The 15,834-nt window shown below is 41.5% G+C and overlaps 1 protein-coding gene across 1 annotated transcript in view; it reads right to left on the bottom strand.

Annotated features, from left to right (window-relative positions):
- The window catches only part of CTNNBL1 (catenin beta like 1), a 169,496-nt gene that overhangs the window by 113,312 nt on the left and 40,350 nt on the right, over nt 1-15,834 (bottom strand). The window contains exons 4-5 of the mRNA XM_082669611.1: nt 13,649-13,788; nt 3,221-3,318 (exon numbers count right to left, since the gene is read on the bottom strand). Of these exons, the coding sequence (XP_082525737.1) occupies nt 3,221-3,318; nt 13,649-13,788 (238 nt within the window). The remainder of the gene's footprint in view (nt 1-3,220; nt 3,319-13,648; nt 13,789-15,834) is intronic.

The raw sequence follows: 15,834 nt of genomic DNA, 5'->3' as shown, positions 1-15,834 counted from the left end.
ATTTATTCCTCACTTCAGCTCTACGCAATAGGCACTACTGTTATCCCCATTTTACAGAAGAATGAACTGAGTACAGAGAGGATAGGTAACTTTCTCAAGGTCACACAGATGGTAAGTGACAAAGCCACCACTTTGGCCACTCCCCTGATCGGGATCACATCTCAGGGAAGACAAACTTAAAAACAGTGCCAGGATATACACAGTGGTAGGGGAACACAAATTCTGCTGAAGTGATGAGTCTGAAAAAGACTCAGGAGAGATAAGGTTTAAGTGAGGCTTTAAAGAATGAGTAGTATTCCAGATAGCCCAGGGGAAGCAAGCCTTGCCAAGCTGAGGGCAGATGTGAGCAAAGCATGGGATTGCCAAGCGCATGGCAAATTTTGGGACTAGGGAGTAGGGAAATGACTGTAATCTAATCATGACTCTCAAGGAGTCCAATGTCTTCTTAAGAGAGGCATGCCAGAGAACTGCCATCAAAGCAAATACCCTGTGTTCCCGCTCTTCGGAAAAGACTGTATTTCCCAGGCTACCCAATCAACTTGTTACAAAGCACAAATATTTGCCTTCTGCATAAGTAATAGCAGTGGATATAAACCAAACCTTAAACCCCAAAGATCCCTGAGAATACCAGGACAGCACTCTCTCCCCACAGATGTGCTATTCTATTGCTCAGGACTTCCAAATGAGAAAATGACCAAGGCAATAACTGCAAACTGAACATCACAATAAATTCTACTACATGTTCTCTAGCCTCTGCTCATTCAATTCCAGGCCTCCAATATTGGCCCCAAATTAAGACTACGAAGACAACTCAGCCCTTGTAATATGAGAATACTTATCAAACTTCTTCCTGAATGCAGCACAAGGGTAGAAAAAAAACAGATGAAGACCACCTGCCAGTTCTGCTCTCTGATATTTACTGATGGCTCCTGACTGGCGGCAGATAAGCAAATAATATATGGGAGTCTAGAAATGTTCAATTGTTTGTGATTCACACCAGCCCCACCAGTATAAAGCTGTAAGAGTCAAAAGCTTAAAATAATATAATAAGAAAGAAACTAAACAAAACAAACAGAAGACCCTGTATAGCAGCTACCTAATGGCTCCCCAGACTGAGGATGAACTGTCTCTTCCCAAACAAACAATAAAATCTGCAAGATCCAGCTTTCATTGGTGGGCTTGGCAACACAGAAAACACAAAGGGGGCTTTTGTGTGAATTGCTGTTTCTGGGTACGTTTTACAGGCAGCAGACCAGCTAGCTGTTCTTCTCTTGTTTCCTCTATTCACACAGGCAAAGGATGATAATTAAAATCAGCCCAGAGTCCAGGCAGGAAGGCTCACTCAGGGCCACTGTAATTAACCTCTGAAAGGTAAGATTACACAAATGACACTGTGGGGACATGGAGAAGGAGCAAGTGCCACAGCCTTCCTTCAGATGCTCCTCCAAACAAAAGGACACCCTGACATCACCCTTTTCTGTCTGCACAGTGGTTCAAAGGAAAAATAAAGGTCCTGAATTCTACGAAAGTGGAAGTTTGCTCTAGGAAGGAGCTTGAAAGAAAAACGGCCATAGAAATTTTCATCATACTCAGTCACAAATGGCCCTGCTGGACTCCAGCCTCGCTCTCTGTAAGAGACAGTCCTTCATATCCAGTGGGTTCATAGCCCCTTCATTCACACCAAATGGTAGCTGTGAGCAAGGCACATGGGAAATTTCTCATGTCAAGAACCTCAAGACAGAAAGGGTGAGGAGGGGGTGGAGAGTGTAGCAGTGGGGTCTCAGAATCACTTGGGGCCCTCGTCCCAGCCATTCTGATTCAGCAGGTCTTGGATGGGGCCAGAAAGCAGCCTAACAAGCACCCCAGGTGCTTCTAATACAAGTGGCTACATGGACCTTTGATAAACTCTGCAAACTGCATCAAAACCAGTACTTATTAACATTCTTAACCAGAGAGAAAAGACCAGACAGCAGAAGACAACAGAAAGATGGAAAATCAACAGAAACTTGAGGAGGGAGATAGCTTGGTGGGTGGACAGAGCTCCACAGGCAGTATCAGGGTAAGAGGCTGGAGTAGAGTCACTCCTGCCACTGGCCAGCTGTGGGGCCCTGGGGCCCTCTCCCATGCCTGGTAAGAGGGAAACTGGTGCTGTGGGACAGGACTGCAGTGGGAATCCCAACATGCAGAAGCTCATCTTTGCTGTTACAGGGACTGGCTGAGAGTGATGCAGTGGAAGGCTTCACTTCTGCACCTGGGCTTCCTCAAGGGTAGAGTGAGTTGATGAGATTACATCACTTCACCTCACATATAAATTCTTCGGATTGGCTGCTTCCTGGAATAATACCTGAAGAAGATTCTGAGGCCTTGCCTAGGCTCCACAAAAAGGAACACAGAAATCAGCTGACCCTGTCTTCTGCAGTCAGTGGCCGCTACTTGGACCTGGATGAGCTAGAAGGTTTGTTCTTGTTTTTAAATGTTCTCCGATTCCCTATCTGTACAACAAATAATAATGATACCTGTCTTTACTAGCACTTGGGATTATAAAGCCCAGAGAAGAAAAGAAACTCTTTGCTGCAAAAACTCTTTGTAAAAAGGTCAGAAGCAACACAGTGAGGGCAGGCGTGCAGGAATGTGGAGTCAAAGAGAACACAGGTTCAAATCCCAGCCGTGTGACCACGGGCAGGTTGTTTTGCCTCTCTAAGCCTCAGCTTCATGGCTATAAATGGGAATTATAGCAGTAATACCCTTCTGAGAGGTTACAGTGAGGATTAAATAAAGTGTAAAAAACAAGAAAACGCCTGCCTACAGCACATATTTAATAAATACAAGGACTCTACAACCCCTGCCCTAACACAGTTCCAAAGAATAAAGTACCCCACATGTTGCACTTCACTTTCCTACTCTCCTCATTCAGTCCCGCCTTGCCACTCACGGGCCCAGCCGCTCCACTGGGCCCGTGAGTGGCCCATATGGGATCTTCCTGCTCTGGGGCACGAACCCGTGTCCCCTGCATCGGCAGGCGGACTCTCAACCACTGCGCCACCAGGGAAGCCCTGGCTTGTTTTTTTTTGCACTTTACTTTCTTACTCTCCTCATTCAGTCCCGCCTTGCCACAGAGCTCTTCCTGACACCCAGCCCGTGCCACTCACAGAGACAATGGTGGGGAGGATGCCAACACCGTACACACACCTGCAAAACCCCAGAGGGACACGTCACTTACCAGAGCGTCAATGAGTACTTCTGCTCCTTCTTCACTCTCATGGAGGGTGTCTATGTCTGTTAATTCCTGAAGCAAATCAACCACAGCTATGGACACATGTGAAAAACGTTAAGGGTAACACATACATATGAAAACCCAACTGACATTTTATTAAAATATTTGGTTCCCTTCCACTTCCTGGTCAATCGCTTCATCACCATTTACCTTTGATACACTCTAGTTTTATTAACATCTCTTCAACAAGGTTCTACTCACAGTGGGTGTTCAATAAATGTTGGTAACTGCTTCACTTAGTTCCTTTCCTTATGCTGCCTTCCTGGCAACTTAGTCCATAGGTTCAGTGCATTTTCATAAATTTCAAAACTTCAAATAGATCACTTGGGAGGTCACTTTTCCAGTGAGAAAAAGGCCAACACACTTAACCTTACCTCATAATTTAAATTCTTGGAACTCAGTATAATCTTAACTATCTTCTACACTTCACCTTCAAAGACAGTAATGATTTCTTCTGAGATAAGATGGCTGGTGTTCACCAAGGAGTCTTCAGAAATCAGGGCGTGACAAAATAGGTTTAAAATGTAGAGGGAAGGATTTTCGTTGGACTGTGCTAGACCCCACCAACCTCCCTTCCTCTTAAATACCATGTTGCTTTGGACATAAAAGGAAGGTGAACAATGATGATTAAACACAAGGCAAAAGGAGAGAGACAGGGACATACAGGAGAAAGAAAACATGAAGGAGAGAAAAGAGGAGTTATGTTTGGAAACTGGAAGCCCAAACTAAACTAAGTTTCCCTTCCCTCACCTTGGACACATACATACACACACACACACACGCACGCACGCACATGCACGCGCGCACACACACACACCACTTGCTCTGTCAACCAGCATTTACTGAATGCTTATGATGAGTAAAGCACTGTGATAGTGACAAAGGCAAATCTATTCACTCTGGGCCTCAGTTTCCTCATTGATAAAATGAGGAAGTTAAGGTAACTAAAGACATTTTAAAAAATTATATACCACAGGCAATTACCAACATGTAACAAATGAGGAATACAGACAACTTGAACTGCACACATCCTGAAAAAGGAGCAAACTGAACTGGGAAATAAGGAAAGATTTGCTAGAAGATGACTGGTCAGAAAACAGGCCACTAAATAGATGAGGGCAGGTAGGCTAGAAAGCAAAACATCAGGAATATAGACAGAGAGATTAGAATGTACAAAGGTATATGAAGAGGAGAAGAAAGAGGATTAGGGACGGGGGGAGGGGAGAAAGTGATAACTAGACTCATATGAAGAAAATAATATCTTGAAGGAATAATATAATAGCTGTGTGCAGGATGCACTAAAGCACTGTGAGTGTTGGGTTTGGGGGTGGGTAGATGGGGGGTTGGGGAAAAGCCAGGCCTGAAGGAGGAAGACCTGCTCCGAAGCTACAACACACGAAAGAGTCCAGAAGTGAGATGACAAGGGTCAGAATCAGGGCAGTTTCAATGCAAACTGGAAAGAAAAAATAAAAAGAAAGATACAGGACATATTAACAAGAATGATAGGACCTGCTAACTGCCAACTGATGTTACAGGTATTTTATGAACATCTTTTGCTAAAAGAAAAATTATTCAAAGGTTTGTTTTATTTATCTATACCTGACCAGCTGACCATCATGAATAAGTAATTAAGCTTTCCGTGTCTTATTCTTTCACACTTTAAAGTAATATATATGCAAAACTTGGGTGTGCTATGAAATTCTATGTGTATAATGAGATTAAAGGTCTTTGGATAAAACTCCTTCATGCGTATAGTATATAGTCTTTATTAACAAAGTAACCAGAAAGCTCTTGACACAAAGACCACGTATCAAACATGATGTATAGTAAACTAAAACATGTAAATTGTTTGAATTAAAAAACAAAACAAAACAGCCTAACCAAACTAAGCTCTAGAAATTCTGAGTAGTAGGAATTAGTAGTTCTCCCTCTCTAAACACTGCTGTAGATGCCATCATAATAACTACCATTTTTAAAAAGTCATCATTATGCCAAGCACTGTGCTACTGAATTCTCACAGCAGCATTATAAGTGTGATCCCCATTTTACAGATAAGAAAGCGAAAGCTCAGAGTGGTTAAGTAACTTATCTAAAGGTCACTGCAATAGTAAGGGAGAATGTTAGGTCCACCTGATTCCAAAAACAATACCTTTGCCCGTACTCTTCATATTAATGCACAGGGGAGTATAAACCAGGTTTGAAAACAGCTAGATTCAGGTAAATTCTAGCTATTGACCCTACTATAATAACAGAGAAAAGGACTGTCACTTACTTCATCATAAATTATTAAAATCCCAGGAAAAAGAACAAAATGCTAACAACTCCTCATTCTCATCTGAGAAGCTCCCATATTTATTCTCTTGAAAAAAGTTCTTACATACGAGATGTAAAATTCTTATTTATCCACCTGCTTATTTAATATGCATGATGACATTTCATCCATCCATCTATCCATCCATCCATCCATCCACCATAGAGTCAGATGTCTATAGGACAAGGATGTGAATTGGGCATGCAATAAGTACTATCATTACATCCCCTGAATAACATCATGCCCCACTAAGTACTTAATAACTATGATTAATTAAACATTAGCCTCAAGAGACAGGTGGGGCATATATGAAAGAACAATAGATGAAGAGTCAGAGCAAACTCGAGGACGGGGGTCATATCATATTTATCTTTGCTTCGTATCTTTAATGAACTAAACTGTCCCCAAATTGTTAATACTATGGAATCTTGCTCAAGCTCCTTTATTTCCTTACAGCTTAGTTTCCTTATCTGTTAAGAGGTGATAATGATCTCTGCCCAGCCTATCTCGCCCAGTAGCTATAAGGAATAAATGACATCATGTATGTCAAAGGGTAAGTAAATCCAAGTACTGAGAAAATAAGAAAGCACAATAATAAAGATTGTTGTTAGTCAATTCTTCCCACAGAATGGCCAAACGCTCACTATTGCCTTCATTTTTTTCTAAAACCTCTAAAATCTAAAATTTAAGCTAACAACAGCATGATCCTCCCTTTCTGGGTCACAATGGGTTGGAAGATCTAATTTTATATTTCAGCTATGCCACAGAAATTCAGATTGATCAAGTCCTTTTTCAACCTCTAAGGTCTTATGGGACAGTATCATATTTTTCTTTGATTATTCTTATACCATGCTCACAAATGGGTCATATTAAACCTGGGGGAAAAAAGGAAAAGAAAATTTGGCAATGGTGATCGTTTTATATAGGAACAGAATAAATGTCTAACTTTTACCAAGAAAAGTCATTTCTTATAATGGTCCAGTAGATATCTCCTTGCCTACTACACTCCTGCCTCAGTTGAGAAGTCAAATAAGAAATCACTTAGCAGCTACCAGGTCTGGTAAACAACTCATCAATCCTACCACTAACTGATTTTACATAAATTCTCAACTTTCACCAAACAGCATTTCAGCAAGGCAGTAATGAGTCCATAATTGTAATCATCAACTCCCGAGTAATATAATATGATCCAGAAGATAGAGGTCATTTGAAGACCAGGAAGAGGAATAAGAAGTGAAACTAAAGATAAACAGATGAACTCTAAGTCTTAATGAGAAAATTCAGCATGGTCTGCCACCCATCCGGCGTTTCTTCACAAGCAGACTCTGGGGATGGGTGATAGGTTTTTCCACTGTAGTTACAATTTCATTTCACAAGGTAAAAGGCTCTCTCATCCAAGTGCAATAGGAAAACAGAGAGCCTGTCTTTGTGAATTACTAAAACACAGTTTTTGATAGCCTATTTTGTCATGTCAGGTAGAAAGGCCACCCCACTCACTCCCTCTGCACCTGTCCACTGCTAGGGCAATAAGCCAGTACAATAAGAGGCGAAGTAGAAAAGACCAGCTGGGTACAAAATGGCCCACAACACAATGGCTTTTAGAAAAAGAGGCGTGTTTGCTTTTATTTTGGCTTTAGATATTTGATTTTTTGGCCTCATCTCCTGTAGAGTCTTGGGACAGAAACGGGGCATCAATTTCATTAATCTCCAGTGAGATGTGACCACAAGGAACAAAATTATTAAAAGAAAAAAAAGATAAAGAGGAACAAAATATATTAAGCAGATGGCTTTTTTTAAAAGTCCTTTCAAAAATGCTTCTTTAAGAAAAATGACCAGTCTGAATCCACAGTATGTAACTGATTTAATGGAACAAATCTGGGGTTTTTTAGAAGTCTTTTTTTCTTTTATTCCTAGATTAGAAGAGTGATTAGATATAGCTCAATTAATGCTGATGAATTTCTAAACAGACAAAACTGTCTTTTTCTCCTTTTAAAATAATGGCACAGAACTACCTAGAATGAATCCAGATTCTTAATTTTACCCCAATCCTTAATCAAAATAATATGAGGGAAAAAAATGTCCTCATTCAACATTTATTAAGTACCTACTAAATGTCAGTGGGCACTGTTAGGCCACAGGGGAAATGTCCAAAGCAGGCTACAACCACCCTAGCCTTCCAAGGACATGGAATTCACCTAAAACTCATAAGCAAGATCAAAAGTTACATTAAGAGGTCCTTTTCCTAGATTGCCATTTTGGCACTCTTCTCCTAATCTGACTTACTTCAGAGCATACTTAAATGGCTCCAAAAAAATGGGTGGTTTATCAGTACAGATTATCAGGGAAGTTAGACTACCAATCAGGAAAAGAAGTAAATTCTTTTCAGTGTAATTTTTTAAAAAAATAAATTTATTTATTTATTTTTGGCTTCATTGGGTCTTTGCTGCTGCATGCAGGCTTTCTCTAGCTGCGGCGGGCAGGGGCTACTCTTCATTGCCGTGCGCAGGCTTCTCATTGCGGTGGCTTCTCCTGTAGAGGAGCACATGCTCTAGGCGCGTGGGCTTCAGCAGTTGGGGCTCCCGGGCTCTAGAGCGCAGGCTCAGTATTTGTGGTACCCGGGTTTAGTTGCTCCGCGGCACGTGGGATCCTCCTGGACCAGGGCTTGAACCCGTGTCCCCTGCATTGGCAGGCGGATTCTTAATCGCTGCACCACCAGGGAAGTCCCTTCAGTGTAATTTTGATTCTAGAAATATCAAGACAAGAATAGCTCCTAGCAGAACAACAGCTTGACATATAAAGTCTTGTTAGACAGTGCTTGCAGGAAAGCACTGGAGCAATAGCCAACTCCCTCCCAGTCCAATTAGAAGAAAGCCCTTAGGAGGTGCAAACCCTTCCCAGCCCTACTCCTGCTCATTAGCACTGGGGCTCGAACACAAGGCACCCCTGACTACTGTACACACCCTCTGGGATAATATGGTGTGTCGCATAGACCCAAACTGCTCAAGTGCAATTGATCCCTGCTGGTCTAAAAAAAACCTGTCTGCCCTTTATTTTCCAATTCCCACAATAATTCTTCACAAAATCCAAGGGGACAACTTTGCAAGTTCTCCTGGCTTTCTAGAGTTTGAGAAAACTAAGCAGTAATTTAGAAAAGAATAGTGCTAACGACCACTCCCTATTTCAGACAAAACAGAGCTGTCCCATCAGGACCAATGATCTACTCTGTAATTAACAAAACAAAGCTCTCCCTTCCTGCATATTAGCATGCAACCAACTGTACTGATGCCCTAAGTTAACAGTACAATGAGACCTCATTTTTCTGAATCACAAACGGGTGGAGAGAAAGCAGATTTGAAAAAATCTGGTTTGTATTATTCAATAGTTTTTATTAAAGAATAGGGCACTTAGCTGAGAAGCAGTGGTCATGATTTTAAAAATAAATAAAGCCATGGACCTGATATTCCTATAAGTTTGTAGTGACTACGTGAGCACATCAGCTTCCAGCGCGTGAGGAATGGCAATTTCCATTGCCACGGTAGGAATCATGAAAATAAACTTGCAATGAACACTAATCTCCACATCTATCAAAAGCTTACCCATCTCCAATGCCCAGTTCCCTAATCACTGCCAAACCAGAGATGACCTACGTTTTCTCAGAACACCAATGGTACTTCCTGAGCATAACACTCCAAGGGCACTCACCACACCTAGTAATGTGAGTGTTTTTGTATCAACTAGAGTTTTTTTTTTTAATTAATTAATTAATTAATTAATTTTTGGCTGCATTGGGTCTTCGTTGCTGCACCCAGGCTTTTCTCTAGCTGCGGCGAGAGGGGTCTACTCTTCGTTGCGGTGCGTGGGCTTATCATTGTGGTGGCTTCTCCTTGCGGAGCACGGGCTCTAGGCGCGTGGGCTTCAGTAGTTGTGGCACACAGCCTCAGCAGTTGTGGCTTACGGGCTCTAGAGCGCAGGCTCAGTAGTTGTGGTGCACGGGCTTAGTTGCTCCGCAGCATGTAGGATCTTCCCGGACCAGGTCTCGAACCCGTGTCCCCTGCATTGGCAGGCGGATTCTTAACCACTGCGCCACCAGGGAAGTCCTCAACTAGAGTTATTATTTGTTTCCCTGATAGCACCCAACAGAGCTTATCATACAAAGGAGAAACCCGGTAAATGCCATGATCTGCCATAAGGACTTTAGAAAGGATTCCACTGACTCTTCCCTCAAATTGAGAACACAGCAAATGACATATAAAAATAAGATATTTATGGATTTGCTGCCCTAATTTTTTTTTTCTTTTGCTGATAGCAGAAGAGGTGATTAGCCACCAACTGGGGTTCTATCTTCCTCTTGTTTTATTCCTCCTTGGTCCTTTAGGCAAATTGAGTAAATTTGGTTTAAACTGGGCCACAGAACTGACTGTTTAGCAATACCTTAAGAAAATATCTTTAGGGACTTCCCTGGTGGCGCAGTGGTTAAGAATCCACCTGCCAATGCAGGGGACACGGGTTCGAGCCCTGGTCCGGGAAGATACCATGTGCCACGGAGCAACTAAGCCTGTGCGCCACAACTACTGAGCCTGCGCTCTACAGCCCACAAGCCACAGCTACTGAGCCCACGTGCCACAACTATTGAAGCCCGTGTGCCTAGAGCCCGCGCTCTGCAACAAGAGAAGCCACTGCAATGAGGAGCCCGCGCACCGCAACGAGGAGCCCGCGCACCGCAACGAAGGGTAGTCCCCCCTCACTGCAACTAGAGAAAGCCTGAGTGCAGCAATGAAGACACAACACAGCCAAAATTAAAAATAAATTAATTTATAATAAATAAATAAATAAAATAAAAAATCTTTAAATGTACCTTTGATTTTATTTTTCTGTAGAAACACTCCAAAAGGGTCACAAAAAAAAGGGCTCTGAACATGTTTAAATGATTTATTTTAAAGGAAAAATTGTTTTAAAAAGCAATATTTCTAAAAGGCAGCAGCTGTTGAATCCCACCTTGTGTTCCCTCCTAATGCATTCAGAGTGACTCTTCAATCCATGTGAGGGGTGTGCCCCTCCCTCTCTGCCCCTCACCCCCAGAGGTGCTCTTCACGGACCAGAATTCCTCTCCACAGCCAACTGATGGCTGAGCTCCAGCCTCTCAAGGGGGGAGATGAGGCACAGAAGCGCTGACAAGCCCTCACCAGCAGCAGTGATGCAGAGCGCCAGAATAAACTCTGAAGCTGCTTCTCACGGTTGAAAGGATGAGGCACAAGCTGTTTTCTCACATCCTCTGGCTCTTAAGGTTACAACAAACCAGGCTCTGATCCAATTAAAGTCCCTATAGTTTATGTTTTCTCAGAGAAGGACAAAGCAAAGATGACCTGTGCTTGCTGGGACCATAACCAGCCATGTATGGTCTTGGTTGATAAATGAAGAGTTAAAATGATTAAAAATTTAAGTCCTGACTGCCACGAAATTGTTTATTCATGGTAAGGTGTTTCGGGCAGTTACAGCTGTACAACAGTAAATTGTTAACAACCGTTTCACGAAGAAAAATTTCCATTATAGATCACAGATACGACAAGAAGCAGAGTGCAATGCTACTGGGAGATCAACATTCCAACTGATAGAGGATATGTTAGATGCAAGTCAAGAGGGCCTACCCTTTCTTGAAACCACTTTCAAGAAAAACGGTACTTTGAGGAGGAATACATTTACCCTAATTGCTGCATCTAATTAAAATGAGGTAATTTTAAAAATTTCAAATGCACTTTAAACTTGATGTAGGGCATAATTTAAAAATTAGATTTAAAAAAATATCATTAGGGCAGCAGGGTGAAGGCTAGCAGACAAGAAGGGGAAAAAACAGTTTAGCTCTCAGAAAACAGGAGGGAAATGGCAGTCTGTCAAAGTTATTATAGGGGGGACTTGTTTTTTTCCCTTCTTAAAGACCAGAACGTAACAACTTGGAACATCTGTGCCATTGTCTTTCCCAAACATCCCGATGTCAAGCACACTTCTTGTGTCAGTCTTCTCCCCAGCAGGAACCAGGTTGGTGAATCAGCAAAGTGTCAGCATCTTCAGAAAGCTGCCACTATTATTTTGAGTTAGCAAGAATAAAAGAAGAATAAGAGTTGTGTTTCCAGAAACAAAATAGGCGATTGCTGTATTAATACACAAGGTAACAGGTGACTATACAACTCTGTCAGGGATGTAGTAAATCCTACAGGGAAAAGACTCAAGGTGCATTAGAAATGACACTGGACTGGAAATCAGGGGCCTGGAGTGCCAGCCTCAACCTCAACAGCTAGTGGTCCAACATCTAGACCTTAGACTTGTTACTAACTAAACAAATAAGGCCCTGGACTAAGTCAACTCTAAGGTCTGTCTGGATTCTGAAAAGCTACCATTCTTAGGTGAACTGAAATGTGAAGTCACAATTAGAACTCTTGGTTGCTAACTCTGTGAGGACCAGTTAGTACCTTGAATAGGGCTATTTGTATGCTAGATACTCAATATGTTTACTGACGGATACTGCTTGAGCATCAGTGCAGCCTATGGCTCCTGGGGGTCTAGCACAGTGCCTGATAAGCACTCAAAGCCATGTCTACCAAATGAATTCATGAGACCCATACCAAGCTCACCCAGAGACAAGCTAATTGACAAGGGTCCTCGTACAACCCAGAACCTCCCGGTGATGAGTATGGGGAATATACTCATCAATCTAGGGACTGACAGAAATTCTCAATACTGCCTAACATTCCATGAATTATCAGAAATGGCTTAATAGATCACCCTTCAAGAAGCCTGCATTAAGATTATTCACTGATTTCTTTCTATGAGAATTATCAGGCAGGAAAGAACCTAGTCAGACATGCTCTCAGGAGAGAGATTACCAGAAAGATGAAAATAACATGAAGCAGCAGCAGATTTCCCATGAATATCACTCAAGCAGACTAACTACATTTGTCTCTTACCTTCGGAAATCTATATTCAAACGGAACAACTATTGGAAGAGAATTTGCTTTAATGACCGTAACCCCAACCACAGGTACATCAAAAACCTTTTCCACTAAAGCTGTTTCACATCTGATAGCAAAGACAAAGTATAAAAAGGTTTAAGTCATGATTCAGCTTCAGTTAAAAGTAACATTTACTAAATACCTACTATGTATCAGAAACTGCTTAGCACTTATATGAACTCCTTTGATCCTCTCAATAACACTGAAAGGCAAAAGTTTATATATATATATATATATATATATATATATGAATGTTTATATTTTTTTCCAGTAAATGCCATCTACGAATATACACAGTATCATTCCCACAGAAGAGTCTATAGCATTTAAGTCTTGAAAACAAGGTGACAACTGAATTCACAATTTTTAGATCCTTCGGTAATTTAATGTTCTATGCCCTTAAGTCTGTTAGACCTTAAGGTATCCAGGTCTGGTTACGTCCCAGTGACATAACTCATCTACTTTTGCAGATGAGAATACTAAGGGCTGGAGGGGCACCAAATTTCATACAGGGAATCAAACTTAGACTGTCTGTTTAGGTCTAACGCTGTCAACAAATACTAAATGTTATTGTGCACCCAGCCTCTTTTAAGGAATTGGGAATATAGCAGTAGACAAAGTAGATAAAAATTCCTGTCTTCCTGGACATTCGAATGTGAGACTAGAGGAGGGTTCAACTCCACTGGGCCATCTGTTAGCAAAATGATGTGTAGATCAACAGATGTAAATCCTGTCTGGTTTTGCCTATATAATGGGCCCCCAAATCAAGATCCTGAAAAATTAATGCTGTTAATGTATGAACAGGATACATCACGATGAATTCTAACACTAATAAGAGCAAGTAGGACAATTCAGCGTTGCCCAAGATTTATTAATAGATAAAAACCAGACTTTCAAATGAGTAAAGAGCAGCGTGTGATTCAAGATGGGAGAAAATTAAAATGGAAATAGAAAACCAAACGTGACAGCAGACATCAGCAGAGACAGACAGGAGAAGAGAGTAAACAGCATTCCCCCACCACGTCTGCCTTCCTACTGAGGACAGATCTGAAAGGATATCTGTATTATCATGTCCAAGCAACCCGAGGAGAGACTGAACAGCATTCAGCTCTACCAGAAGGTGGTACAGGTCTGGCATGGTGGCCACCACGTGCATCTCCTGAATGATGTCATTTAGGTCCAGCTCAGATTCCATAAACCTAGGAAGGGAAAACAAGACAGCATTATTGAAAGGGAAGGGGTACAATCAGTACTGAGGAGCAAACATCAACATAATCCAGACAGAGAGACAATCTGTCAAAGTGTCTACAACAGACCAACCAAGAAGTATGCTCGTCCAAAAATCATACTGTCACACAATTTCCTTGGGAAATCGATTTCCTCATTACAAAAATCAATCTCGGATTCAGATCTCACTACAGGGTTCCCCTTACTCGTGCAGTCACAAGTTGCCTTTTAGAGGCTTCGAAAGCATTTTGCAGCATCAGATGCTCTAACTGCCCACCAGTCCTGTGGATTAGCGACCATTACCCCTTGGAATGGCAATTCACTCTGTTGTCCTGAACATAGTTATCCTACTGATCCAAAAAGGGCTTCTCTTACCTACCACTTCAGATCAAGAGCCAATTATTCCCCTTACCTAAAGGAAAGTACAGGGATTCTGCTGCCATCCAGAAATACCTTCCCCTCCCCCACACCCCTTCCAATGAGCTGATTAAGAGAAAGATCCCAAAGTAAAGTCTGGCATCCTGTAATCACCACCATACCTTAAGTAGCAAGATACTTCACTCACATTTCCACACCTGAACCTTTCCGCAAACCTATGCCCAGGCACAAAGAACAGAACTGCTTTGCATTCACCTCTGCATGCCCTCCCCCAGTGTTTGACATAGAAGAAATGCCCGCTAAGCCTTTGACGAACAAGACAGGAAGGTTTGTTCTGAAAAGGAAATGAGCTAATCCATGTAAAGCAACTGAAAAAATAACTGGCTGAGAGGAATCAGTGGTTAAACACACTCTGGAGCCAGACTGCCTGGCTCTGAACCTCACTTCGCCACTTACTTAGCCTCTCTTTGCCTCAGTTTCTTCATCTGTATAATAAATGGGATAATAAAGTTACCTATCTCATAGGCTACTGTAAAAAGTAAATGAACAAATACACATAAAGCACTTAAAAAATGTCTGACATGCAAAAAGCACTGTACATTTGCTCTCATTTCTATTACTACTACTAACACATATAATATGTCTATCTTCCCTTCCAGAAAGTAAGCTTCTTAAAGACAGGAATTATATCTTTTGTCTCTATGTATCCACAGATGCCTGCTTAACTGAATTGAGGCCACAAAGAAAAGGAACATAAGCAGGGACTCCTGAACCTCCAGATGCTGAGGAGCTGGGCAAATACCACCTCCCCAGAACTCTGGAGATTCTGTAAGAACAAAATCTGGAGACTGTAATTTTTTAAAACATGTCCATAATTTAGACAATATCTTACCACTGTTTTTCTCCATTACAATTTTTAATCATAACATTTATGTAGTTTTTTCTGATTATAAAACACCACTTTTTGTAGAAAACTGGGAAAAGGAAAGAAGAGCCCTCAAAAAGTAAACCGAAATCATCTATGATCTTATTAACCAGAAATAACCATTGATAATACTCTGGTATGTTTAAGTCATTTTTCTCAACTCATAGCCTTCCCCCTGCCTAAAAGTAGCCTACACAGTATACAGTTCTATATGTAATTTTTGCTGTTGTTGTTAACATAGTCTGAACAATTCCTCTTATCATTAAACATTCTTCTACAGCAGGAAAAGCCAGTATCCAATAGGGCTGTCAGTCCTTCTTCTCCCTTGGCAAAATCCCTCACTGAGCACAGCATCTCCCCCGCTGAGGCCAGACATGGCTTCAGAATCCTTCTCAACATAGTGTTCCAAGAAAAGACTACCAATCAATCATGGAGAGGGAACAGATTAGGCCTATCTGAAAGTCCTATTCTAAATAATACATTTTAAAAAGCTACATGGTGTTTCCTTGTATAGATGTTCCACAATTTATTTTACCAATCCCCCTTTGTCAGACACTCAGATGGTTTCCAATTTTTTCCTTTATAACAAATGGCACTAAGATGCATGTATTCATAACTATCGTGTGAGGATAATTCCCAGGAAGGAAAGTACCAAGTCAAAGAGTATGCATAATTTAACAGGTTTTGATATATTCTGCCAGAAAGGCACCAATAG

The sequence above is a fragment of the Grampus griseus genome, assembly GCF_964374135.1.
Source record: "Grampus griseus genome assembly, chromosome: 14".
Taxonomy (NCBI): domain Eukaryota; kingdom Metazoa; phylum Chordata; class Mammalia; order Artiodactyla; family Delphinidae; genus Grampus; species Grampus griseus.
The sequence above is the reverse complement of the archived record's forward strand: the minus strand, read 5'-3'. Positions and strand labels throughout refer to the sequence as shown.